The sequence below is a fragment of the Odontomachus brunneus genome, unplaced genomic scaffold, assembly GCF_010583005.1.
Source record: "Odontomachus brunneus isolate Ranch 3 - 2012 unplaced genomic scaffold, Obru_v1 Obru_scaffold_019, whole genome shotgun sequence".
In the NCBI taxonomy this organism is placed as follows: Eukaryota; Metazoa; Arthropoda; class Insecta; order Hymenoptera; family Formicidae; genus Odontomachus; species Odontomachus brunneus.
Genome location: NW_022639469.1, coordinates 2,117,058 through 2,144,380, shown reverse-complemented (window position 1 = coordinate 2,144,380; position 27,323 = coordinate 2,117,058). Strand labels below are relative to the sequence as shown.

At 45.4% G+C, this 27,323-nt stretch overlaps 1 protein-coding gene and 1 long non-coding RNA gene across 25 annotated transcripts in view; one reads left to right on the top strand and one right to left on the bottom strand.

Annotated features, from left to right (window-relative positions):
• The window catches only part of LOC116841833 (ankyrin-3-like), a 125,776-nt gene that overhangs the window by 14,070 nt on the left and 84,383 nt on the right, over positions 1-27,323 (bottom strand). For 15 of the 24 annotated variants that reach the window (XR_004377608.1, XR_004377613.1, XR_004377614.1 and 12 more), the window contains 12 exons: positions 24,620-24,844; positions 24,315-24,475; positions 24,018-24,229; positions 23,436-23,640; positions 21,442-21,640; positions 21,192-21,327; positions 20,525-20,855; positions 19,998-20,201; positions 18,788-19,029; positions 18,385-18,439; positions 17,583-17,810; positions 119-15,349 (listed from right to left, as the gene is read on the bottom strand). Coding sequence is in view for 5 of the 24 variants with exons in the window: in XM_032810234.1 (XP_032666125.1) it covers positions 119-15,349; positions 17,583-17,810; positions 18,385-18,439; positions 18,788-19,029; positions 19,998-20,201; positions 20,525-20,855; positions 21,192-21,327; positions 21,442-21,640; positions 23,436-23,640; positions 24,018-24,229; positions 24,315-24,475; positions 24,620-24,844 (17,429 nt within the window). In the remaining 19 variants the exon portion in view is untranslated. Of the gene's footprint in view, positions 1-118; positions 15,350-17,582; positions 17,811-18,384; positions 18,440-18,787; positions 19,030-19,997; positions 20,202-20,524; positions 20,856-21,191; positions 21,328-21,441; positions 21,641-21,671; positions 22,663-23,435; positions 23,641-24,017; positions 24,230-24,314; positions 24,476-24,619; positions 24,845-27,323 lie in introns of those variants that run through there. The other 9 variants (XR_004377612.1, XR_004377615.1, XR_004377626.1 and 6 more) reach the window with 3 other exon arrangements.
• LOC116841844 overlaps positions 25,508-27,323 on the top strand; it is a 3,035-nt gene continuing 1,219 nt past the window's right edge. Inside the window, exons 1-2 of the long non-coding RNA XR_004377628.1 lie at positions 25,508-26,907; positions 27,129-27,313. This is a non-coding gene — a long non-coding RNA (uncharacterized LOC116841844). The remainder of the gene's footprint in view (positions 26,908-27,128; positions 27,314-27,323) is intronic.

Below are 27,323 nucleotides of genomic sequence, written 5' to 3'. Positions count from 1 at the left end.
TATATATATATATATATATATATATATATATATATATATATATATATATATATGTGTATATATATATATATATATATAGAAAGAGAGAGATATGGATAACGCAATTATTGCAAGATACCTTCGGTTCTACTGTCACTGAACTCGGCGAGACCGGGTGGTGGTGGGGTCGTTCGCACAGACTTTGTCACGACTGTGGTGACGGTGTGCCGTGTGTGAGGCTCGGGGTGCCCTACCACAGATACTGTCTCTAATCTACTCGAAACCGAACCTGAACTCGATCCTGAATCGTCTAACGCGACGGTCGACGCATGACCGCCCTCCCCCCCGCCGGTATCTTTCCCTGGACTAATCTTTTGTGGAATGCGAGAGACTTTCTTAACCCTAACTGATTCAGATAAATGCTCTACGTCGCTGGGAGTCGACCTCTCCGGCATGGCGGCCTCGGGGCCGCGGATGACCGCACCCTGAATGCGCTCGGACGCGACCTCGCGATAACTACCTACGCGCGTGTCCGTCGCCGAAGACGACGATGACGACGACGACGATCTCGTTCTCGCGCTCTCGACCTTGGGAATTCTCGGGGCGACCTTCTTTTTGACGTCTTTCATGGCGCCGTTGGACTTGGCCTTCAGGTCGTCCTTGGCCGATTTAACGGCGGCTCTGCCTTTCGCATGAGTGACATCGCTCTTCGCGCGAGCTTCCTCCGCGACTGCCTCTTGCTTAGTCTCCTGCAGGAACTCTCGCATGTCGTCGGTCGCCCCCTCCACTGCGTGTTTGGCGCTCTTCACCACGCCTGTTAGGAATCCGCCAGCCTTCTGCTTCGCTTTCTTGGCTTCCTTCGTGGTCTTGTCCTTGGCGGCGTCTGCGCTGTCAGCGACAGCGCTCGCTCCAGCTGCCAATTTTTCTTTGACGGCTCGCGCGTCGTCCTTCACCTCCTTTACGACGGCGTCCTTGGTACGTTTCGCTCTCTGCGTCGCGTCTTGACCGGTGGCTTTGGCTTTCTCGCCTGCCGTCCTCGTAGCGTCGGAAATTTCGCCAACTACTTTGCCAGTTGCACTCTTTATCCCAGAAATGGTCTTGTCCTTGACGTCCCTTACGCTGGATACGCTCTTCTCCTTGACATCCTTCGTACTCTTCGCAGCTTTAGCCGTCGTGGATTTAACTTCATCAACAGCTTTATCCTTCGCTTGCTTGAGTTCCTTCAATCCCGTCGCTGCAGCTTCTCTAGCTAGAGCCTCTTCAGCGGCAGCTTCTTGTTTTGTCATCTCCAAGAAGTCCTTCACGTCGCCGGTAATGTCTTGCTTCGTCTGCTTTGCACTTTGCATTACTCCAGACAGGAGATCCGAGCCTTTATCTGTTACCTTCTTGGCATCCTTTGCCAGCTGGTCCTTAGTAGCTTTAACACCATCTGTGACGGCATCTGCGCTGATCGTTAATTTGTCCTTCACCGCCTTCGTGTCTTCTTTAATCTCCTTGCTGAGACTCTCCTTGGTGTCTTTTATGTCGTGCGCAATATCTGTCGCTTTAGATTCTATTTTCTGGCCGACCTTCTTGGTTTCGCTCGCCAACTTCTCCACCGTTGCCTTCGTCGTGTCTACAGTCTTGCTCGCTTCTTTGACTATTTTATCCTCGGCGTCCTTCATGTCAGTCGCCACGCTGTCCTTTTTGTCCCTCAGCTCCTTCAATCCGGTCGCTACTGCTTCTTTGGCACGAGCTTCTTCCAGTTCAGCTTCGTGCTTCGTTTCGTCTAAGAACTCCTTGACATCACCTTTGGCGCTTTCTACGGCATGTTTCGCGCCCTTGACTATGCCCGACAGGAAGCCAGAACCTTTTTCTTTAGCTTTCTTCGCCTCCTTTGTCGCTTTGTCTTTAGCGACTTCGGCACCGTCGGCTACAACTTCGACACCGGTTGCCATTTTATCCTTCACCATCTTCGCATCATCCTGAATTTCCTTAATTGCTGCGCCCTTAGCGTCAGCAGCTCTCTGCGCGATGCCGCGCGTCGTGGAATCCATCATCTCACCGATTTCCTTCGCGTCTGACGTCACCTTGTCTTTAGCTGCCTTGGCTGTGTCAGCAGCTTTGTCCAGCTGTTCGGACACTTTCTCGGTGATCTTATCCTTCGTGTCTTTCGCAGCAGTCACTGTTTTCTCTTTGGCATCTTTCACTCCGGCGACAGTTCGATCAGCTGCATCTTTTGCGCCGCTAACAACAGTGTCCTTCTTATGTTCCAGCTCCTTTAATCCAGCTGCTGCTGTCTCCTTAGCACGAGCTTCCTCCAACTCCGCCTCGTGCTTTGTTTCATCCAGGAACTCCTTGACGTCGCCCTTCGCGCTTTCCACAGCGTGTTTCGCGCCTTTTACTATGCCTGACAGAAAGCCGGAACCCTTTTCCTTAGCTATTTTCGCTTCTTTAGTCGCCTGGTCCTTAGCTGCCTCGGCACTATCCACTACAGTCGCGGATCCAGCTGCCAATTTTTCCTTTACTATCTTCGTATCTTCTTTAATTTCTTTCATCGCTGCATCCTTTACGTCCTTAGCACTCTGCGCAACATCCACTGCAGTTGCGTCGATCTTCTCCCCGATCTTCTTCGATTCAGTCGCGACTTTCTCACCGGCTGCTCCAGTGATGTCGGCGACTTTCTGAGCATCTTTCGAAACTTTTTCTGCAATTTCGTCCTTCTTGTCCTTCACTGTAGAGACTGTCTTATCCTTGGCATCCTTCATATCAGCTGCAACCTTCTCTGCGGCTTTCTGAGTTTCGGTTACAACAGCATCCTTTTTATCCTTCAAGTCTTTAAGACCTGTCGCAGCCTTTTCTTTGACGCGTTGTTCTTCTAACTGAGCTTCTTTCTTCGTTTCATCCAAGAATTCTTTCACGTCGTCGGTCGCTTCTTCTACGGTGTGTTTCGCGCCTTTAAATATGCCAGATAAAAAGCCGGATCCTTTTTCTTTGGTTTTCTTCGCTTCTTTCGTCGCTTTGTCTTTAACAGCTTCGACACCGTCAGTTACAGCCTCAACTCCAACTGCCAATTTCTCTTTAGTTAATTTTATATCTTCTTTCACTTCTTTGACCGCTGTATCCTTGGTATCTTTAGCTTCCTGTGCCACATCCGTGACAGTTGCGCTGATTTTCTCACCGATCTTCTTCGTTTCTTCCGCTACTTTTTCACCAGCTGCCTTCGTAGTATCGACGACTTTCTGGGCATCCTTGGAAACTTCTTCCGCAATTTTATCTTTCTTGTCTTTGATGATAGAAGCTGCCTTATCTTTAGCATCTTTCGCATCTGCAACGGCTTTGTCGGCAGCTTCTTGAACGTCGCTAATGGCAACGTCCTTCTTTTCTTTCAAATCTTTGAGTCCTGCGGCGACCTTTTCCTTAGCCCGCTGTTCTTCCAACTGAGTTTCTTTCTTTGTTTCGTCCAAAAACTCTTTGACGTCGTCAGTTGCATCCTCCACGGCGTGTTTTGCGCCTTTGAAAATGCCCGATAAGAAGCCAGATCCCTTTTCCTTTGCTTTCTTCGCTTCCTTGCTGGCTTTGTCCTTTGCAGTATGAGCACCCTCGGTTACAGCTTCAATGCCAGCTGCCACTTTCTCTTTCGCCATCTTCGCATCGTCTCGAACTTCCTTAACAGCTGCGTCTTTAACATCCGCGACTCCTTGCGTGATGTCATGTACTGTTGAATCTATCTTCTCACCAACTTCCTTCGCTTCTGATGCCACTTTAGCCTTAGCGGCTTTTGTCGCATCAGTAGCCTTCTCGAGATCTTCGGATACTTTCTCTGCGATTTTCTCCTTCGTATCTTTCGCAGCTGCAACCATCTTGTCCTTGGCATCCTTTACGTCAGCAACAGCTCGATCGGCCGTGTCCTTTACACCACTGACAGCAGTATCCTTCTTGTGCTCCAGGTCCTTCAAGCCTTCCGCCGCGGCCTCCTTCACGCGTTCCTGCTCCAACGTTGCGTCTTTTCGCATTTCGTCCAAGAATTTATTGGCCTCGTCGCTCGCGCTCTCGGCACTCTGCTTCGCACCCTTAAACATTCCCGAAAAGAAACCGCTACCTTTGTCTTTCGCTTTCTTCGCTTCTTTGGCAACCTTATCCTTCGCCGCTTCCGCCTTGCTCGCGACGACTTCCGCACTGTCCGTTAACTTCTCTTTAGCTGCCTGCGTGTCCTCTTTAACTTCCTTCGCAATCGCATCTTTCGTATCCTTGATACTTTCTACAATATCTCGTCCGGCTGACTTCGCCTTCTCGCCCGCCTCTTTTACATCGGTCGCCAACTTATCACTCGCGTCTTTAACGCCGTCGGCAGCCTTGTGGACACCATCAGATAATTTTTCTGCCACTTTATCCGACGCGTCCTTCATGGCTGCTTTAGTTTCGTCCTCCGCTTTCTTCACACTACTGATCGCAGCGTCTTTCTTATCCTTCAAATCTTTCAGACCGGATTCCGCCGCGTCTTTGACACGTTCACTTTCTGAAATTGCTCCTTTCTTGACATCGTCTGCGAGTTCCTTCGCCTCATCAGCTACATCTTCTACAGTGTGCTTCGCGCCTTTGAATATGCCCGAGAAAAAGCCACTTCCTTTCTCTTTAGCCTTTTTCGCCTTGTCCTTTGCACTGTCAGCAGCTTCCACAACAACATCGGCGCTCGCCGCTAATTTCTCTTTCACAACTTTTGTATCTTCTTTCACTTCCTTAACTGCCGCATCCTTGGCATCCTTGATTCCTTGAGTGACATCTGCAGTAGTGGACTCTATTTTTTCGCCGATTTTCTTCGTTTCTGTCACCACTTTCTCACCGGTTGCTTTTGTGGAGTCAACTATTTTCCGGGTATCTTTAGAGACTTCCTCTACAACTTTGTCTTTCTTATCTTTGACAGCGGCAACTGTTTTATCTTTTGCATCTTTCACATCAGCAACAACTTTTTCTGCAGTTTCTTCAGCTCCAGCAACGACACTATCTTTCTTGTCTTTCAAATCCTTGAGACTCTCGGCGGCATTTTCTTTGGTCCGCTGTTCTTCCAATTGAGCTTCTTTTTTCGTTTCATCCAAAAATTCTTTAACATCGTCGGTTGCGTCTTCCACGGCGTGTTTCGCGCCCTTAAATATTCCGGAGAAAAATCCACTGGTCTTTTCTTTAGCTTTCTTCGCTTCTTTGGTTGCCTTTTCTTTCGCTCCCTCCGCTGTTTCCACAACATCCTCAACTCCTGCTGCCAATTTCTCCTTCGCCAATTTTGTATCTTTCTTGACTTCCTTTACTGACGCATCCTTAGCGTCTTTAACACCTTGCGTGACGTCCGCTGCAGCTGATTCTATTTTTTCCCCGACTTTCTTAGTTCCTATCGCAACTTTCTCACCGACTGTTTTCGTGGTGTCCGCAATTGTTTGAACATCCTTCGAGACTTCTTCCACTATCTTGTCTTTCTTCTCTTTGATGGAAGAAGCTGCCTTGTCTTTTGCATCTTTGACATCTGCAACGGCTTTTTCGGCAGATTCCTGAATATCACTAACAACAGCGTCCGTTTTATCCTTCAAATCTTTGAGACCCGCAGCAGCTTTTTCTTTAGCACGCTCTTCTTCCAACGCAGCTTCCTTCTTCGTCTCGTCTACAAATTCTTTTACGTCATCCGTTGTATCTTCGACGGCGTGTTTAGCTCCTTTGAATATACCGGAAAAGAAACCACCTGTCTTCTCCTTGGCCTTTTTCGCTTCTTTACCTGTCTTATCTTTAGCAGCTTCCACAGATTCCGCGACAACTTCAGCTCCTGCTGCCAATTTTTCCTTAACCAATTTTGTGTCTTCTTTCACTTCTTTAACCGCTGCATCCTTGGTATCTTTGGCACTTTGTGCTACATCCGCAGTAGTTGCGCTGATTTTTTCACCAATCTTCTTCGTTTCTTCGGCTACTTTCTCGCCAGCCGCCTTCGTGGTGTCGGCGACTTTCTGGACATCCTTAGATACTTCCTCTACAATTTTATCCTTTTTATCTTTTACGGCAGATACTGTTTTATCCTTGGCGTCTTTTACGTCGGTGGTGGCTTTTTCTGCGGCATCTTGAACTCCGCTCACAACAGCATCTTTCTTATCCTTTAAGTCTTTGAGTCCTGTCGCGACCTTTTCTTTGGCACGTTCTTCTTCCAATTGAGCTTCCTTCTTCGTCTCGTCCAAAAATTCTTTGACATCATCGGTTGCGTCTTCCACGGCGTGTTTCGCGCCCTTGAATATTCCAGAGAAGAAACCACTGGTCTTTTCTTTAGCTTTCTTCGCTTCTTTGGTGGTTTTATCCTTCGCACTGTCTGCAGTTTCCGCGACAGTCTCAGCTCCTGCTGCCAATTTTTCCTTAACCAATTTTGTGTCTTCTTTCACTTCTTTAACCGCTGCATCCTTGGTATCTTTAGCTCCCTGTGCTAAATCTGCAGCAGTTGTGCTGATTTTCTCACCGATCATCTTGGCTTCTTCCCCTATTTTTTCTCCAACCGCTTTTGTGGTATCAGCAACTTTCTGGGCATCTTTCGAGACTCCTTCTACCATCTTGTCCTTCTTGTCTCTGATTGTAGAAGCTGCTTTATCCTTTGCATCTTTCACGTCGGCAACAGCTTTGTCCGCGGTTTCATGAACTCCGCTCACGACGGCATCTTTTTTCTCTTTCAAATCCTTGACTCCAGCAGCAACCTTCTCTTTGATACGTTCTCCTTCCAGTGCAACTTCTTTCTTTGTCTCGTCTACGAATTCCTTAACGTCGTCAGTTGTGTCTTCCACAGAGTGTTTTGCGCTTTTAAAGATTCCGGAGAAGAAACCACTAGTCTTCTCTTTAGCTTTCTTCGCTTCTTTGGTGGCTTTATCCTTTGCACTGTCTGCAGTTTCCGCAACAGTCTCAGCTCCTGCTGCTAATTTTTCCTTCGCCAATTTTGTGTCCTCTTTTACTTCCTTTAACGTCGCATCTTTGGTGTCCTTGACCTCTTGCGCAACGACTGCTACAGCTGAATCTATTTTTTCACCAATCTTCTTGGTTTCCGTTGCCACTTTCTCTCCGGCTGCTTTCGTAGTATCAGTAACTTTCTGTGCGTCCTTCGAAACTTCTTCTACAACTTTGTCCTTCTTGTCTTTTACGACAGATATTACTTTATCCTTGACATCTTTCACATCAGTTGTAACTTTTTCTGCAGCTTCTTGCACTCCTGCAACGGCAGCGTCTTTTTTATCTTTCAAATCTTTGAGGCCTGCGGCGGCTTTCTTCTTGGCGCGTTCTTCCTCCGCTGTAGCTTCCTTTTTCGTTTCGTCTACGAATTCTTTCACATCGTCGGACACTTCTTCCGCGGTATGTTTTGCGCTTTTAAATATTCCCGAAAGAAAACCACTACCTTTTTCTTTAACTTTTTTTGCTTCTTTCGCTGCTTTGTCCTTCGTAGCTACCGCGCTATCCATCACTGCATCGCCGCCTGCTTTAATTTTGTCTTTCGATCTCTGCACGTCCTCCTTCAGTTCTTTCGTCACACTGTCTTTGGTGTCTGCGACACCTTGCGCGATATCGCCGGCAACTCGTTTTGTATCAGCAACTGCTTTGTCACCCACTGCTTTAGTCGCGTCAGCAGCTTTGCCAACTTGTTCGGTTATTTTCTCAGCCACACGATCTTTCGCTTCTTTCGCCTCAGTCACGATGCTATCCTTTTTTTGTTCCAGGTCTTTTAGTTCGGCTTCTGCTGCCTCCTTAGCGCGCGCTTGCTCCAATGCTGCTTCCTTTCTGGTTTCTTCCAAGAACTCCTTCACATCTTCCGCTGTGCTATCCACGGAGTGCTTCGATCCCTTAAATATTCCCGAGAGGAAGCTACTGGTCTTCTCCTTGGCTTTTTTCGCTTCTTTAGTTGTCTTGTCCTTGGCAGCCTCCGCTGTATCCGCAACGGATTCAACTCCAGCAGCCAATTTTTCTTTCGCCACCTTGACGTCGTGTTTCGCCTCTGTGACAACCGCATCCTTGGCATCTTTTACACCACGTCCGACGTCCGCCGCCGTGGTTTCCGCTTTTTGTTTAACTTCCTTCATCTTCGTAGCCACATCGTCAGTGGTTGCCTTCAACGTGCTTGTTACTTTTTCTGCGTCTTTAGCGACTGTGTCCGTGATTTTGTCCTTCGTATCTTTCGCGGCTGAAACGGTCTTGTCTTTGGCGTCCTTTACACCCTCGATGGTCTTATCCGCAATGTCCTTGGCACTGTCTACTGCATCGTCTTTCTTGCGTTTCAAACCCTCTAATCCTTCTGCAGCTTCCTTCTTAGCATCGCTCACGTGTTCCTTGACGTCTTCCGTTACATCTTCCGCGGCATGTTTCGCGCCCTTAAATATGCCAGAAAAGAAGCCAGATCCTTTCTCCTTGGCTTTCTTCGCCTTATCCTTGGCGGTATCGGCTGCTTCCACAACAGCATCCGCACCAACCGCCAATTTCTCCTTTGCCAATTTCGTGTCTTCTTTGATCTCTTTAACAGCTGCTTCCTTAGTATCTTTAACTCCTTGTGCTACATCCGCAGCAGTCGCAGCTACTTTCTCGCCGACTGCTTTCGTGGTGTCGACTACTTTCTCAGCACCCTTTGAGACTTCTTCTGCAATTTTATCTTTCTTGTCTTTAACTGCAGAAACTGTTTTATCCTTGGCGTCTTTCACGTCGGCGGCGGTTTTGTCTGCGGCATCTTGAACTCCGCTCACAACAGCATCCTTTTTATCCTTCAAGTCCTTAACCCCAGCAGCGACTTTCTCCTTAGCACGCTCTTCTTCCAATGCAGCTTCTTTCTTTGTCTCGTCCACAAATTCTTTTACGTCGCTCGCAGCGTCCTCCACGGCGTGTTTGGCTCCTTTGAATATTCCAGAGAAGAAACCACCGGTTTTCTCTTTGGCTTTCTTCGCTTCTTTTGTGGCCTTCTCTTTTACTCCTTCCGTGGTTTCTGTGACAACTTCAACACCAGTGGCTAATTTCTCTTTCGCCAATTTAGTATCTTCCCTCACTTCTTTAACCGCTGCATCCTTAGCGTCCTTAACGCCTTGCGCGACGTCTGCTGCAGCTAATCCTATTTTTTCACCAACTTTCTTTGTTTCTGTTGCAACCTTCTCACCGGCTGCTTTTGTGGTAGCAACAGCTATTTGGGCATCTCTCGAAACTTCTTCTACGACTTTATCTTTCTTGTCTTTTACGGCAGATACTGCTTTATCCTTAACATCTTTCACATCAGCTGCAACTTTTTCTGCAGCTTCTTGAGCTCCGCTCACGACGGTATCTTTTTTATCCTTTAAGTCCTTGACTCCAATAGCGACTTTCTCTTTAGCATGCTCTCCTTCCAGTGCAGCTTCCTTCTTCGTCTCGTCCACAAATTCCTTGGCATCGCCAGTTACGTCTTCGACGGCGTGTTTAGCTCCTTTAAATATACCGGAGAAGAAACCACCTGTTTTCTCCTTAACCTTCTTTGCTTCTTTACCAGCCTTATCTTTGGCAGCCTCCGCAGATTCCGCGACGGTCTCAGCTCCTGCTGCCAATTTTTCCTTAACCAATTTTGTGTCTTCCTTTACTTCTTTAACCACTGCATCTTTGGTATCTTTAGCTACCTGTCCTACATCTGCAGCAGTTGTGCTGATTTTCTCACCGATCATCTTGGCTTCTTCCCCTATTTTTTCCCCAACCACTTTCGTGGTGCCGGCAACTTTTTGAGCATCTTTCGAGACTTCTTCCACAATCTTATCCTTTTTGTCTTTGATTGTAGAAGCTGCTTTATCCTTTGCATCCTTAACGTCAGCAACAGTTTTGTCTGCGGTTTCCTTGGCACGCTCTCCTTCCATTGTAGCTTCTTTCTTCGTGTCGTCCACGAATTCCTTGACGTCGTCGGTTACGTCTTCCACTGCGTGTTTTGCGCCTTTGAAGATTCCAGAGAAGAAACCACTGGTCTTCTCTTTAGCTTTCTTTGCTTCCTTGGTTGCCTTTTCTTTCGCTCCCTCCGCGGTTTCTACAACAGCCTCAGCTCCTGCTGCCAATTTTTCCTTAACCAATTTTGTGTCTTCCTTCACTTCTTTAACTGCTGCATCTTTGGTATCCTTAGCTCCCTGTGCTACATCTGCAGCTGTTATGCTGATTTTCTCACCGATTATCTTGGTTTCTTCCCCTGTTTTTTCCCCAATTGCTTTCGTGGTGTCAGCAACTTTTTGAGCATCTTTCGAGACTTCTTCCACAATCTTGTCCTTTTTGTCTTTGATTGTAGAAGCTGCCTTATCCTTTGCATCCTTAACGTCAGCAACAGCTTTGTCTGCGGTCTCCTTGGCACGCTCTCCTTCCATTGTAGCTTCTTTCTTCGTATCGTCCACGAATTCCTTGACGTCGTCGGTTACGTCTTCCACTGCGTGTTTTGCGCCTTTGAAGATTCCGGAGAAGAAACCACTGGTCTTCTCTTTAGTTTTCTTTGCTTCTTTGGTCGCCTTTTCTTTCGCTCCATCTACGGTTTCTGCTACAGCCTCAGCTCCTGCTGCCAATTTTTCCTTAACCAATTTTGTGTCTTCCTTCACTTCTTTAACCGCTGCATCTTTGGTATCCTTAGCTCCCTGTGCTACATCTGCAGCTGTTATGCTGATTTTCTCACCGATTATCTTGGTTTCTTCCCCTGTTTTTTCCCCAACTGCTTTCGTGGTGTCAGCAACTTTTTGAGCATCTTTCGAAACTTCTTCCACAATCTTGTCCTTTTTGTCTTTGATTGTAGAAGCTGCCTTATCCTTTACATCCTTAACGTCAGCAACAGCTTTGTCTGCGGTCTCCTTGGCACGCTCTCCTTCCATTGTAGCTTCTTTCTTCGTGTCGTCCACGAATTCCTTGACGTCGTCGGTTACATCTTCCACTGCGTGTTTTGCGCCTTTGAAGATTCCGGAGAAGAAACCACTGGTCTTCTCTTTAGCTTTTTTGGCTTCTTTGGTCGCCTTTTCTTTCGCTTCATCTACGGTTTCCGCTACAGCCTCAGCTTCTGCTGCCAATTTCTCCTTCGCCATTTTTGTGTCTTCTTTCACTTCTTTTACTGCTGCATCCTTGACGTCCTTAACACCTTGGGCGACATCTGCCGCAACTGATCCTATTTTGTCACTAACCTTTTTTGATTCTGTCGTAACTTTTTCAGCGATTGCCTTCGTGGTATCGGCGACTTCCTGGGCATCTTTCGAAACTTCTTCCACAACTTTATCCTTCTTGTCTTTCACAGCAGATGCTGCTTTATCCTTGACATCTTTTACATCAGCAGCCACCTTTCCTGCAACTTCTTGGGCTCCCGTGACGACAGCATCTTTCTTATCTTTCAAATCCTTGAGACCCGCTGCAGCCTTTTCTTTAGCACGTTCCTCTTCTAGAGCAGCTTCCTTCTTAGTCTCGTCCAGAAATTCTTTGACATCGTCTGTCGCATCTTCTACAGTGTGTTTCGCACCTTTAAATATTCCGGAGAAGAAACCACTTGTCTTCTCTTTAGCTTTCTTCGCTTCCTTGCCCGCTTTATCTTTTGCACCTTCTATAGTTTCCGCGACGGCTTCAGCACCTGCTTCTAGTTTTTCTTTCGCCAATTTTGTATCCTCTTTTTCTTTTTGTATTTCTTTAATTGCTGCATCTTTAGTATCTTTAACACCCTGTGTAACATCCGCTACAGCTGTGCCGATTTTCTCACCAATCTTCTTTGTTTCCATTGCGACTTTTTCGCCGGCTGCTTTTGTGGTGTCGGCGACTTTGTGAGCATCCTTCGATACTTCTTCTATGATTTTATCTTTCTTGTCTTTAACTGCAGACACTGTCTTATCCTTGGCATCTTTAATATCTGCAACAGTTTTGTCGGCTGTCTCTTGAACTCCACTGACGACAGCGTCCTTCTTATCCTGCAAGCTCTTGAGACCTGCCGCGGCCTTTTCTTTGGTGCGTTCTTCTTCCAATTGAGCTTCCTTCTTCGTTTCATCCAGGAAATCTTTTACGTCGTCGGTTGCATCTTCGACGGCGTGTTTCGCGCCTTTGAATATGCCGGAGAAGAATCCGCTTCCTTTTTCTTTCGCCTTTTTCGCTTCTTTCACAGTTTTGTCTTTTATACTCACTGAGGTTTCCGCAGTAGTCTCAGCAGCTGATGATAATTTCTCCTTGACAATTTTGGCGTCTTCCTTTGCCTCTGCGACAACTGCTTCTTTGATGTCTTTGCTGACCTGCGCGGCGTCCTTCGCAGTTGCCTCGACTTTTTCGTCAACTTTTTTCGCATCTGCTGCCACTTTATCGGCGGCAGCTTTCGCGAGATCCGTTGCCTTCTCTGTTACTTTCTCCTTCTTTTCTTTCACTGCCGACACCGTCTTATCCTTGATGTCCTTGATGTCTGCTGCAGCTTTATCAGCGCTATCTTTAATGTCGGCTACTACGGCGTCCTTCGTCTGCTCCATGTCCTTCAAACCAGCTGCTGCCGCTTCTTTCGCTCGTGCTTCTTCCAAAGCGGCTTCTTTCTTCGTCTCGTCTAAGAACTCTTTGACGTCGTCCGTCATACCCTCCACAGCATGTTTCGTGCCCTTAAAGATTCCCGACAAGAAACCCGATCCCTTCTCCTTCAATTTCTTCGTCTCCTTACTTGCCTTGTCCTTCACAGCCTCGGCGGAGTCGGCGACATCCGACGTCTTCTCGTCTACTTTCTTGGCGACTGCGTCTTTGCCGTCTTTGATGGCTTTCCCGACATCTTCTATCTCAGTTGTCAATTTGTCATCCTTGTCAGGTTTTGGCTGCTCCAGATCTGTCAATCCGGTGCGCGAGTCTTCCAGGAACTTTGCTGTTACATCCCGCGAGTCCTCCTGGCCACTGTCCGGTAACTCAAGCGACGGAGTCTTCTCCTTAGATCTGCTTCTGGAGCTCCTCGCCTGTTTGGGGCTTCTGAATATCCCAAAGATGCCGCTTCCTTTCTCCTTCTCGGCCACTTCGTCCTCAGGAATGCTGGACTTCTTCATCTCCTCCTTTTTTATTTGTTCGACAGCGGTTTTCACGAGCGCAGAAACCTCTTGCTCCGGGATCTTCTCTTCAACCGGATGCTGCATGCTGTCTGCCAACTGTCTCGTGTCCTCCAGCAGCTTCGCCGTTGCTAAACGGACTTCCTCGTCTCCGCTGTCGAATGAGGTTTCCTTCGAGGAGCTCTGCTCTCGGGATCGGCTGCGCTTCTTGCTCTTCAGCTTCGGACTCTTAAACATGCCGAAGAAGCCGCCGCCCTTCTCCTTGCTGGTCTCGTCGGTTGCCTCTTTCTCTGCTTCAGGTACTTTCGGTTCCACCGTGGTTTCCGGCTTCACCTCCGAAACGATTTTCTCAGCAACTACTTTCTCCTCCTTCCGACCCTTCTCCTTATCGACGTCCGTTTTCCCATTTACTTCCTCGTGAATGACAGTCCTCTCGATCGTCGTCTTTGTTTGGACCACGTCGTAGGACTTGCTGATCTTGTCGGCGGGCGTGTCGGCATCGTAGTGGGTGGCTGAGATAAAAGTGCGCACTTCTTCTTGCGGAATGACCTTGGTGCCGTCAGTCTTATACGCAACTGGCACGATACTAACGTCGGCGACCTTCTGAGTGTCGTCCAAGAGTTTCTCCGTGACAACTCGGATTTCTTCGTCGCCGCTGTCGAGAGACGTCTCCTTCGATTTGGCGAGTCGTTTTTCCTTTGATTTCGGGCTCTTGAAGATGCCGAAGAAGCCGCCCTTCTCCTTCACTTGATCTTCGCCCTTCTCGTCGTCTTTGCCGCGCGGCTGCTCGTCCGCGGCGATCTTGCTCTTTGCGTCTTCTACAACCTTTGTACCGTTCTTCACGGCTTTCTCGATCTCTTTCTCGGCAGGCACACTTGGTAACGTTACCTCGGTAACTTTAACTGTCTCATCTTTCGCCTTCTCCTTCAGCTGTTGCTCCAGCTCTTCACTCTCCTTCGCGAGCGCCGCCAACTTTTTCTTCTCCTTCTTTGCGATCTGCTCCGCGGTTTCCTTCGGCTTCTCCACGTGGATCACGGGTATGACTGTCCCGTCTGCGATCTCGTCCTTTTTGGACTTGCTCTTGAACAGACTCGAGAAGAAGCCCGTCTTGTCTTTGCCATCATCATCGCCTTCGGTGGATTCAACTTTTTTATCCTCCTCTGCTTTCTTCTCCTCTTTGATGACATCCTCCGTTTTACCTGGACCTTCGTAAGGCACGTGCATACCCGCGGCAACTCGTCTGGAGTCATCCAGGAACTCCAAGGTGGCCGATTTCACGTTGGGTGCGACCATGATCTCTGGAAGCTTGCTGTCGAAATAGATATCCGTTATCTTGTCGGAAGGCTGTTCCGTCTGTTGTTCAGGAGCCTTCATTGCAGCGGCCTTCGGCTCTTCGTCACCGCTGTCAAAGGACGTGTCCTTCGAGCTTTTCTTACTCTTCTTCAATTTAGCGCCCTTAAATATACCCGAGAATATTCCGCTGCCTCTGTCCTTCGACTTCTTCGCCTCGTCATCTGCTTTCTCTTCGGTGCTGCCTGGCGGATGCTGCACATTGTAAACGTCTTCGTAAGCCGACGTTTTTACCTGCTTTGCATCCTTATCTTTCTCCTTATCTTTCTCTTTTTCCTTGTCCTTTTCTTTCTCCTTATCCTTCTCCTTCTCCTTGTCCTTCTCTTTCTCCTTATCCTTCTTCTTGTCTGCAGGAGCTTTCGAATCTGGCTTCTTCTGATCGGCTTGTGCACTGTCAACCTGCACTGCAACCTTATCCTTCTCTTTCTCCTTCTTCTTGTCCTTATCCTTATCTGCAGGAACCTTCACGTCGAGCTTTTCATCGATTCGTGTAGCCTCAACCTTGGGTTTTTTCGCGAGACCCGCGTCCGCGGATGTCAACAACTTCTCGTCGACCTCCTTGCCCTCCTTGGAAAGTTTCTCCTTCTCGCTAACGACGTCTTTTTTATCGGGGGAAACTACCACGGTCTCCTTCGCGATTACCTTAGCCGGCGTCTGATCGAACTGCTTGACCACCGTGGTCTTCGTCGTAATCTTTTCACCTATTTTCGGATCGCTCACGGAAACTACGACTTTCGAAGTGCTAACCTTGGGTTCCGGCTTAACGTCGCGGTACTGCCGAACCATCGGCGGCTCAACAGACGGGATTTGCTCGGCGACCGCTTTCGCAACCGCGCCCTTCGGCTCGGCGTCCGCTTTCGGAACGATACCTTCCGGTTCTGCGGCCGTTCTATCTAAGTGTACGTTAATTAACGTCTGTCCTACCGCACCCCGCGCCTCTTTACTGTCCCGCGCATCATCATCATCATAAACCACCGACCACCCTTCCTTCGCTAACTTCCCCTTCTCTTTCTCAGCGTCTGCTATTACACCTGTTAATTAAGTATCATATAATTTAGGCATCTGTATACGTGGCAGAAAATAAAGGAACACATTTTTTTTATTGTCAATTTCGTCATCATTAGTGTAAGCTGGCTCGCTCGACATTGCTCTTTGATTGAAACTGCGGTTAGACTGTAGTGTGGTATTGTGCGTGGAGTGTATGTGCTGTGGAGCAGCCATCTTCTCACTACATCTGAATCAATCAATTTCCGGATACAGATATGTAGAGACGTCAATAGGCACGATTCAAGAAGGAGAAGTAAAGTATCAAGAGTACACAGTATCACGCGACAATCGACTACGCGGTGCAATGAATTCTCAAGTATACATATTTTCAAATTGTACTCGGAACCTTTACAGTAGCTTGCAATTCCGAACTGTAGTTCACCGGCAGTATCTCGATTAGTATCGTATCAAACTGTGATCATTAAAGTATGAATGAATGCTGAAGGTACCGAAAAAAAAAAAAAAATGAGGTTGTTAGAAAATAAGTAGCGGCGTAAGTGTGTCCAATCAATCGTGTAAAATGTAAAATATCAATTTCACAAGATAAAAAACGAAATTCTTGATTATTGTCTCACAAGAGAACCGCATACGATTACTCTCCGATTAGTGATGCGACTTTTGCTTTAGTTATTCGCTTTTAATCTATCAACTATGTGTAAAACGAATGGAAAACACTTCTGATGGCCTACACGACACAACAAGTGATCTCTCTGTTTGCTTTTCTTTTTCTTTTCTTTCTAATGACAGCTGCTCCGTGCGCGCACACAATTAGGCCACACATATTGGCCACTCATGCAACGCCAAATAATTGCAGCGAAAACCCTGCTGAAACAAATTAATCGAAAGTGTCGGCAGAATAGAAGGACATTAGTGGGATGGGATGTGTATGAGAGAGAGAGAGAAAAAGAGAGAGAGAGAGAAAGAGAGGGGTTAAAATGAGATATAAAAATTATTGTATAATATACAGTAAGAGTTGCTCGACAGGCGAAATATAAATAATCTGTTACATATTAAAATCAAAGCAAGCTGATAAAAAATTGAAGAGAATCCGCAGACGGTTCGGCCTCCAGAACCTGTGAGTGGAAGTAAAAAGATGACGCAGAGATAAAAAACGTTTAGTGCTCACGTACGCCGTTCGCGCTTTGCGAGACGTACGTTTCTGTTCATTGTAAGCCGAGATGATGGATTTTATTGCGAGTTTGCACAGATGTGAATCGTGTCCAGAATCATTGTGCCACTATAACAACAACAATTCTCTAGTTCGCACTGGGATCGATTCGACTGAGCGCAATAATCCGCCTGCAATAGAATCGTGCGCATCATGTTGATCCACTATACTTACATGAAAATCAAAGAAAGTTTGTTGTTCTCTGCGCACGACGACGGTAATATGAGTTACTTCAATTTCACGTTATTAAATAATGTAATCACGTTGTTAAATTTAATATCAGTGACAGAGATCGGCATTGAGATGTATGTCTTTCTGAGAGCTTTCGCATTTCATAAATCATTTGTCAAAATAATCTTATTAAAAATTGCGTTAAACAATTCACTGTACGTGCGTTTATTTCGCCGTCCGTGACACGGCAGTCCAACACGGCGGCACTTACTGTTTCTCAAACAGTTACGTAAGTAATCTACAATAATGCAATACGAGAAATATGTTCTTCATTGTATTGGAGAAGACAAAAATAACGTTTAAACGCGAACAAATGCGCCAAGCTTCGAGAAGAGAAGGAAGTGGAACTCTACAGTCCCGAAGCGTTCGTCCGAGAGATCCCCTTTCGTGGAGACGAGTAGAGCCTCATAACTATGAACACGATATCACCGGGAGGGAGAGGTGTGAGTAATCGCCTGCGATTATAGCGAGTCCTATGATAGCGCGCCGGCGAAACGCGACAGTTCGTCGACGGATGGTTAATACGAGTAATATAATCGATCTCCTTTAGGCTGAAGCGTGCGCCCGCAGCATTATAATATATTCAGTCATGCTGCCGAAAACCCGAAAACAAATGCGTAGTAGTCCCGGCATGTTCTGTTTTGATCATTATTAATATTATGACGGTAATTATTATTAATATTATTAATTGCTTTTACTTTGGCGACGTAGCTCCGCGCTTAGGATCGATTAAACGGCTGCCTGCTCTGCCAGCAGAGTGAAGCACGGCCCCTCAACCCACCATTCCATTACCGCGTAAGCGCACTCGTGTCACTTACCAGAGACTATCTTGTTGGCGTCTGCGATCACTTTCTCCCGTTTTTTCTCCGGATCGTCCAGTTCGTCGCGCGACTTTTTGCTCATCGTGTCGGCCACGTGACACTTGTGCGTAAGGTAATCGGCCATCATGTCGCCGAGCTCTTTCTCGTCGCTCGCGTATTTGTCTTTGATGGGGGTCGAGGTTCCGTTGAATACAGTGCCGTTTGTGATTGTGACGTGCTGTTTGGCTGTGAAGTGCAGAAAATGTGTAAACGACTAGCGACGATACACGAAACAGAGAACATGAAATGCTGATAATAATAACGACGACGACAACAATAGTGATGATAATGATGATGATGATGATGATGATGATGATGATGATGATAATAGCGAGGATGACGACGAACACGATGAGAGACAAATTTGTATCGTATGAAATGTAAGACGAATGCTGGGAAGGAGAATGTGGTCGTTGTGTAAAAATATTGTACACCAAGCGTACAGCTAACGTGTTTTTCTAGGTAAGCGCGAGTAAGGTGCACGGTTTTCGTGTATATGTGTGTGTCCGTGTGCGTCCACACAATTTGCTTACTAGTGTAGCGCATTGTGTGGCTTGGCGTGTATCACTCATTCAAATATTACGAGCCATGATGTCACATTCTCATTGAGAAGTACAGTAAGAGTAAGGGAAAGAGAAAATGTAATTTTGAAATTATTCAACTCTGACGAATTGTGTGTATATAAGAGCGCAATGCAAGAGCGAGTAATAATATAAAAACAAAAAAAACTTAAACGCGGAGCCGTAGCTGTTGTACTTACTTCGCTTGTCGTGTACGCTGCCAGTGATACTGAGATCCTCGACCGATTCAGAGTCCTGGAATGAAAAGAATCGAGAATTACAAGAGTCCCACGCTCGTCGAAACGCAGTTACTCGAGTAAATTGCTGCTGCGCATGAAAGTGGGGGAGCTTCTGGCTCTTACAGCCACATAAAAAAGTTATCGTGAGATATCGTGTTGAGATGAATCGTATTTTTCTCATTTTATCCTCAATACGCATTTAAGCATGCTCTATGATAATTCTCGTTAAATAGAAACTAATAAAAAAAAAGGGAAATTTCTTTCCAAACACTTTGTCACAAAATGAATTTGATAGGTATTTAGTTGAGCTGTGCATAGCTTCACATAGCGCGTAAAATTTTGTAGACTTGTATAAAACATGTACCTTCATTCTGTCAGGCTCCTCATAATCAGGGTCCATCTTAGGGTCCATCGTAGCATCACGACGGAGCGACGTGTTTCTCGACGGTCCCAATTCCTCTTTCAATGAGTCAAAGCCAGGCTGATCTAATCTGACTCTCGCGACAGCCTTCTCCACGTCGTCCGTCACTAACTCGACGTTGAAAATACATTTGTTTACTATATCTTCACGACCGATCTTATTGAGCGCCTTTTCTAACGTATTTCCTGTCAATCAGAAGAACAATACGATATGTTAATCTTGCGCATTTTTTAAAGCAATTTTCAAGTTTCAATGAGAGTTACACAGATACAACATATAGAAATAACATATTCCCAGTCATTTATATCGTCAATATCCGCGGTTTATGCTCGCGCTTGTTTCGCACAAACCTGAATAATTCTGCAAGCACCGTGGCCGCGGGCAAGGACATCTCCGAAATATTAACAGGAGCTCGCTCGTGTAATGATTCTGTCTCTCGTATTCTTGATACAGAGATATGAACATTGCTTTTTGTATTTTTATTTTCTATTTTCAAGCTAAACTAAACTATCCAAGCTAAACTAAACTAAAGTCTACCTTACGAACCGTAAACTTCTTAAGGAACTCAAACTGTTGTAAAACACTCGAGTCCTAGTAAAGAAAAGTAAAAAGAAACTAAAAAAAAACAAGTTAGCACTCGCGAAGAAAGTACAAGTGCCTTCAATTTCGACGGTCACTCGGCTATTAGACGACTCGCAAAAATCGGCTCGATTAAGTAGAAGCACGTCGTCGCGGCACGAAAGAAGACACTTATATCTTAATCACTTTCGCCGCTCGGCCGCCGATCACGTACTATGCCACTGACTGCTTGTTATTTCTGCCGATTGCAGAAACTGCCGCGAGGCAATGCCATTAGCAGGAAGGAGAGGGAGCGGACTGTATAGACTTATGTCAGGCATAATAATGCACAATGAGATCATCATCTACGTAGCTAGGTTGAGATTCCTCGCGTGTGACTCAACTATAGCGCGCGCGTCCGATTAATTGACCTTGTCGAGGGGAATGAGTTCCTTTTTTTAAATGTTACCGAGAGGCAATTAGCGGTCGTCTCGGTCGTCTCATTTACCGAAAATTCGGCCGATACTTCCGCCTGGTACGTTAGTGTACGCAATACAGACGCGAGATGAGTTGCGTAATCCGTCGTAGTACTCACCCGTGGCTTTGTTTCCGTTGTTCTGCCAGATCTTGAACATCGCCGCGGCCTGCTGCGCGGGTTTATCGGGATACTCTTGCTTGATTAGAGCCACATCGTTGGGCGGTATGTTCAACTCTTCCGCCAACTGTTCCCAATCCGTATTCAACAGATTGGCGATGTCGGTCAGACGGATAGTTGCTCTGTGGATAGCGTCTGGTCTGCCTGAAAAGGGAACATACGTGACGTGACGTGTGAGATAAGAATCCCCATAACGTAATAATCCGGGCGTAATCGCTTTCCGAATTGTGTAACAGGCGGTCGTAGGTATGTGGGAATAGAAGATAATGCTTAAGTGAGAAACAAAAGTTACAAGAAACACGAGAAACTTAATCAAATTACGTCCAAGTAGGCATCCGTTGTCGTTATCAGTATATAGCCTTTTTATGTGGGAAAAGAAATATGTAAATTTTCACGAGATCTGAAGAATTGAATGTGTCGAACAATGGTGTGTAATTTGAGCTCAAAGTAATGTTCTTGCTGCTTACTTATTCCGCCGTCGCGCAGGAAGCTGTAGTTCTTCGACAGCTCGAGTAGGTCGAGCTCGGAGACCGCGGTGTCCGGCGAGATCTTCTCCGGCAGCAGGATATTCAGTGTGCAGATCGGTGTTTGCGGCAGCTCACCCCGCGGCACCTTCGGCTCGCTCATGAACATGATGCGACCCATCATGTCCGCGGCGTCCGGATCCTTTATCCTCGCGGTAAACGGAACTCTGTTCTCCTTGAAGGCTCGGAACGGCAGTTGAAGCTGCTCGCCAGTCTTCAGCACAGGAACAAGATTGCCCGTGAATTCCATGTACTGCGTTTTCCCTTCCAGAACCTACGGCAAGATTTTACGACCTCTTGAACATTTGCGATACACCTCATGCGAAGTTCACAGTCGCTTTGACATAAAATATCCGTAACAATCATGTCGAATAATTACGTTAATAATTACTCTTATGTAATTACGTTTTCAACGATTTGTGCAAAAGATTTGTCATTTTTTTCGATTCTTATAGAAAGTTTGGATATCGAAAGGAAAATAGGAAGTTCTCGTTCGATCTTTCAATAATCGGATAATTTCGTCTTTTATTTTATCTGACAATCACGACGAACTTTTTGCACCAACCTCATAGAAAGTTTTACTAAACGTTGCAAAAAAATACTAAATTACCTCAACGTCTCTGCTCTTGGCGACTTCTGTAAAGTGCTCCTGGTGCTCCAGAGTCTTGTCCTCTTTATCGTCCGTCATACAGAACACGCGTAGTCTCGCCTCCATTGGATCCACTCGTTTCGCGAACACCACGAACCTGCGGGAAAGGAAAAGAGCTCGTTAAAAGGGACATGTCACCTCTGCGTTCTGGTCTGCATCTGCGTTTAGTAATTTGAAGGGCGCATTGGTCACATCATCGGAGAATACGTACTTGGCCATGAACGGCACGTGAGTCGCGTGCGTGTATAGTTCCGTGGCCATTTTCGTGGCTTCGGAAATGTTACGGCAATCCATCAGCCAGAAGCGAGCGGAGACTGTAGTAGTGAAGGAAACGCAATCTTTCACGAAGGTCAGTGGCGTCGAGCCTGTGACGTCCTCCCAGACTGCCCGAGTCTGACCCCCTGAACGACATACATGCCAAGTCCAATAACATTATTAAAATATGTCCGTGTTGCAAACGCGTAAATGGCAAGAGAGAAATATATGTGTATGTGTGTGTGTTGTGTGTGTGTGTGTGTATGTGTTGTGTGTAGAGTATTTTAATGATCTCGCATGACCGGAATTAAATACGAACAATTGACAAGTCGGACGTGAATGAATGCTTACCGCAAAGTAATGGTTCTTGAAAGATTAACAATCGACAATAACAAGTCCGAGAAGGTGTCGTATTTAAAAACGGTCGCTGTAACTGTGCGCTGACGTCAGGTGCTTTTTATCGGTGTAATAATAAGTAAAAAGTAGACGCATGGCCGAGAGAGAAAGAGAGAGAGAGAGAGAGAAAGACCGAGAATGGTAATGCTTGCAAAACAAAGAAGAAGCGTTATCCGGCGTCGTGTAAAAGGCAGTCGTGAGTGTGTGGAAATAGAAGATGACAGTTAAGCGACAAACGAAAGATACAAAATCACGAGACTATTGATCGAATTACGCTCAGGTGTGCGTCTGTTGTTGTCATCAGCATATGGTGTCGTCATATGTGTGAGAGGAAATGTGTAAATTTTCACAAGACCGATCTGAAGAATCGAATATACAAGTAACTGTATATGTGTGTGTGTAATTCGAGCTGGAAGTAAAGATTTTACGCATATGTTGCATCGAGAGTAAAATGTCGCGAGTTAGATGCTGTAACTTTGAGGATAAATTTCAGCAAGAATATCTAGTGTGTATGTGATATCGTTGCAATCGACGCACAAATCCTTCCGAACTATTTGATATCACAATTGGATATCATATTGTTATATGACAACCTAAGATACACATATCTCATGAGCACAATTTCATGTAAATGGCTATTCACTAATATACAGACTGAAGCGATTACCAGTCAAACGGAATGTGCTGAAACAAAAACTTGGCAAGTTAACGCTCACAATGGGCTAGGTAGTAAAAAATGTTATCTACTTTAATTGATAATCCATACCTAAATGACTCAATCCTAACAATATGCAAGCATTAACAATGAATCACAACAAGATATGTATACAATAATGATACTCAACGAAATGTTTTCTATGAGACATGCAGCTACCATCTCCCTTTTAAATCTCTATCCGAAGGTCCTCGGGACGTTCCACGGGTGTAAATACGCGTGTCATGTTGCGTGGCGCGCGAGTCATTTACGACGAGAAAGAAAAAAGTAAACACAAACACGACGCGTATTAATCGACACTGATACACACGTGGAATCGATCGTCCTCCGAGTCCAAAGTGAGGGCGTCGCATTGACTGCCCGTTACATCGTTATAACACACTGCTGGTGCAAACCACCACGAGGATTCGTTCGGACCGTTCGCCGCACATACCGCACATATAAACACGAGAGTTGCAAGAGTGCTCTACTACCATTAAAGCAATCACCACCATCACCACTTCTTCGCGTGCAACGTACAATATCATCGTTGGCAGTCCCGACGACCTGAGAGAACGCTCGAGAATAGCCTACCGTCTGTGTTCATGCCTGCTAAACTACAAAGTTCGACACTCGAATGCGCAATTACGGCAATTCGGCAACGAGAACATGTATATGTACACCGAAGAGACGTATGTAAATGAATAAATAAATAAATAAATATATATATATATATATATATATATATATATATATATGTATATGCGGCTTATAGATGTTAGTTTCTGCCGTCTATCGGTAAGAGATTTTCCAGTAAGACGGTACGCTGCTCTACAATGTTACGTGCAAGCATATATTACCAGTTATGCTGCACAGGAGTCTCAAAGTTGGCGCGTCCCCGGAGTATTGGTTGATCATGCCTTTATTGGCCGCCTGTGGCACCGGGATAGTTAAGGTTATCGGCTTGTGGAACTTTCTTCGTCTCGGCTCGACAGTAACGATCGGCGACACCGCCACTCTGTTCCCGAGTAACTTAGCGACGAGATCCGCAGGTATCGGGTGTGCCTGCACATAGTAATAATAATTAACTTTATCTAATGTGGCAGATAAACTAATTAACTAATAATAACAATAATAGCTAATAACTAATAACCACAATATAATTATTACTAAATAATAAGATTTTTTGTTTAAAACAAAAAAGTATTGAATTAACTACAATCAAATAAATCGCAGAAGAAACTAGTATACCAGATTAAACAAATAAGAATGCCATCAAGATGTAAAGTATCGCGTCGTAATTGAATGAATTAATTCATTAAATAAATTAAGTTGAATTGAACTGAATGAATTCATTAAATGTGAGTAATTTATGAAATGAATTAATGAGACTGTGATACGAAATCGGGAGCGTCGGCGGTGAGAGAAAATTGAAGAGATACCTGCAGACCGACTCTGATCTTCTTGGTGAGGGCCGCTTGCGGGAAGACAGCTTGTACTTGTGGCACGGCGGACGACGACACGGTGCCGCCTTCGGGACCAACCGCATGGACCTCTTGTCTGATGCGAGATACCACCGCAAAGTAATGTGGAAAATCTACGGTGAGTATCCTAACGATGCGAGACGTTTGGAGATCCTCCAGCTGGCTTAGCTCTGGAAATTTCGATACATTATTCGCGTGGCTCCGACAAGACTGTGCGCGTTTGAAAGTTGCGGCAGAAATCGTTCGAGATCGCACCTTCTCCCTCAAAGCTCTCGTTAAGCACATCTTGGACAGCCTCCTCGCTGGCTTCCAAAGTGTGCTCGCGCCAGGTCTCCCCGTTGTCTGATCGAAGAATCACTATCTCCCGCTCCTTTCCGCGCAGCGACGCGAAGTGTGGTACCTCTATGATAACAGGGCTGTAAAGTCAAAATTAATGAAGTCAATTAAGGTGAATCTGTCAATTAAGGCAACTCCTGTGTTACCTCACGTTCTTATTATAAGCGTAATCGTTCGTTCGTGAACGCGAAGAAAATGAATTGCGAAGGATACGCGAGACATACCCTAAGAATTTTGCACCCACGGGCCCCAGCTCGAGGATGCGGCTGGCCAACGCCTCCCCTTCCATCAAGGGTGGTGGATTCGTCAATTTGTCCCTCCTCAAGTATCTGCATGTGACACGCATAGGCATCGCAGCTTTGCGCGGTGGGACAATCACGCGGACGCCGCTGTGCCTGCATCCGCGCATTGCACCGCCTCTCGCGTCCACCAAGAAGGAAACCAGGAAGCTGAAGAGATTTAGGGTAACGGGTTATATGACTGGGCTCATGCGACAATACGAGGCGCCGCGATACGAGACAGTGTTGCAGAGAAGAAAAAAGTATTTGCATCGGGATGCTCAGAAAAAGACACGCAGTCCAAATCTATATATCTTACGTATAAAAAAAAATATATATAAATGCGCTGTCCAAGATTTACAAAAAATGAAAATAAAATGGGGACATCATCCTCGGCTCTCAAATCTCTACAGCGATTTACAGTGATTTTACGACACATGGTGATATAAAAGTGACTTGTATTTGTTGTACACATTGCAGTGTCGGAAGATTTCGCGGTCGATTTTGTAGCACAAAAAAAGATGAAAGAAAATGTCTCAAATTTATACAGAAAAATTCACGAAAATCGCAACAAGTGTGAATAGCATGACAATAAATCTCAGTACTTTAAGATTGATTTCAATCACGACGCACGCGGATAGATCGACGCGAAGAATTTCATTCAATCTAGCACTACGAGTTTTAGAGAGTTGCGGAAGCGAGGAAGCACAATTCTCGAGTAGATCGTGACAAGCGCTATGACGTCGAAGATTACGGCGAGTCTGTGGAGAGTTTTGTTAAGAGTCAAGTCCGGACAACGCGCGCGTGTCGCACGCGCATTAATAACGTGGCATCATTAGCTGCGACGAATGTTCCTTCTGAAGCGAGACGAGTGTAACTTGGTGACACACTACGCCGCGTCGACACTGGATTATTGTGCGTAGATGTAATTATTCACACAATGTAATCGGATAAGACAATGAGACGTTACGACAATGAGCGTAGTACGAGGTATGTGTGTAGGAGTGTGAGCGCGCGCGTGTGTATGTGTGTGTGTGTGTGCATGTATATATACAGGTGCCTGACGATACAAAACTCTCGTATATGTGTAAATGAGATCAAGCTGAACAAAAAGTTCCTCTATCATTTTGCGAACAACCACGTAAAATTTTGAGTTGTCAGCCAAAAGAAGATTTTAGCGAATAATCACTGATCTTCTTTAACCCTACAGTCATCGCATGGGACCTTTAAGAGAATATTATATCCAAAATAGTCTTTTCTTATATTTTACATGAACCCCAAAAACCTAATTAAACAGAGAAAATATTTAAGTTCCCAGCATAAAAGATATAAAATAATTTTTTATATTGGGGTCTCTCAAAATCCCAGGCGTCGACTCGTGTTCGAAAAGTAGCGCGACGACTGTAAGGTTAATGAATAACTGAAAATTTTCCATGGCTATTCGCAAAGTGATAGGAGAATCTTTCGTTCAATTTGATCTAATCTACATGAGAATTTTATATATTATCGTCAAACACTCTGTATGTGTATGTGTGTGTGTGTGTATGTGCGGCAAAATAAGATATAAATAAAACAGCTACATCTATAAGTCTATAATACTTATATATAAATATATATAAATATGTGTGTGCCCGCACGAGGCGTCTGTTGGATGGGCGTGTAACTATAGTCGCAAGCGCCAAACTAACGTACATCGCAACGCAACGAAAGAGTATATCGTCTAATTCGACTCAAATGAATGGGGTCCATTCAAAGTCGCCCTCGTTGGCTGTTACTACACACAGAGTGTGGCGGTGCGAGAGCTAGCGCTGCAGAGAGTTCCACTGACGAGCCTATTAATTATTCAGAAGGAAATTGTGTAACGCGCGTATGCACAGTGAGTACAGAGGCTGGGAATCCGACAAGGACGTCTTTCAAATTAAACAGCGATATTGACACCCGGCACGCAGTCATTACGGCGCTCGTCGAGTGCGTAGCCGCCGAGGAGCGCCCGCCAGAGGAATTTGTTTCCTCGTTAATGAATTCTCGCTGACTGAACCGCGGGATCACGACTACCGGATAATCGAACGAGCTGCGAGCAGGCTTCGAAGTAGCCTGGAAAATCTTCGTCAATTCTATTCGTCAATTTCCGTATTTTTTCGCAAGAAATTTCGTACTTTCTTGCTCTCTTTTGAAGGAGAAAGATCGTATCGAGAGAAAAAGTATCTGGAAATTAAGGAATATTTATTCAATAGGTACTAATAACATATTAAACATTTTAAATCTAAATTTTTTAAAATTCTTTTGTTTAAATAGAATAAGAGCAATTGCTTTCATAAAAAGCAATAGTATTTCAAGAAAATATATTTTTTCTCATTTGTGAAAGAAATTTTTTTCTTCTCAATATAAAAATGTGTATATTAGAGTACAAGTAAATATGTTATTACGCATCAAATAAATGTTTCTTATTTTTTAGATATCTCTCCTCACAGTGTGACTTTTGACTCATCTTCGAACGACTGTCGGACAGACTGTGCATTCACTGAGCCATAGCGATGATGCTTGTGAGAAGATTCAGCGGCTACGGGGGCTGCGTGGTGCGGCGACAGATAGGCTGTGTGTACGACAAAGGGATGAATAATTGAAAGAAAATATCGAAGGGTGAGTGATA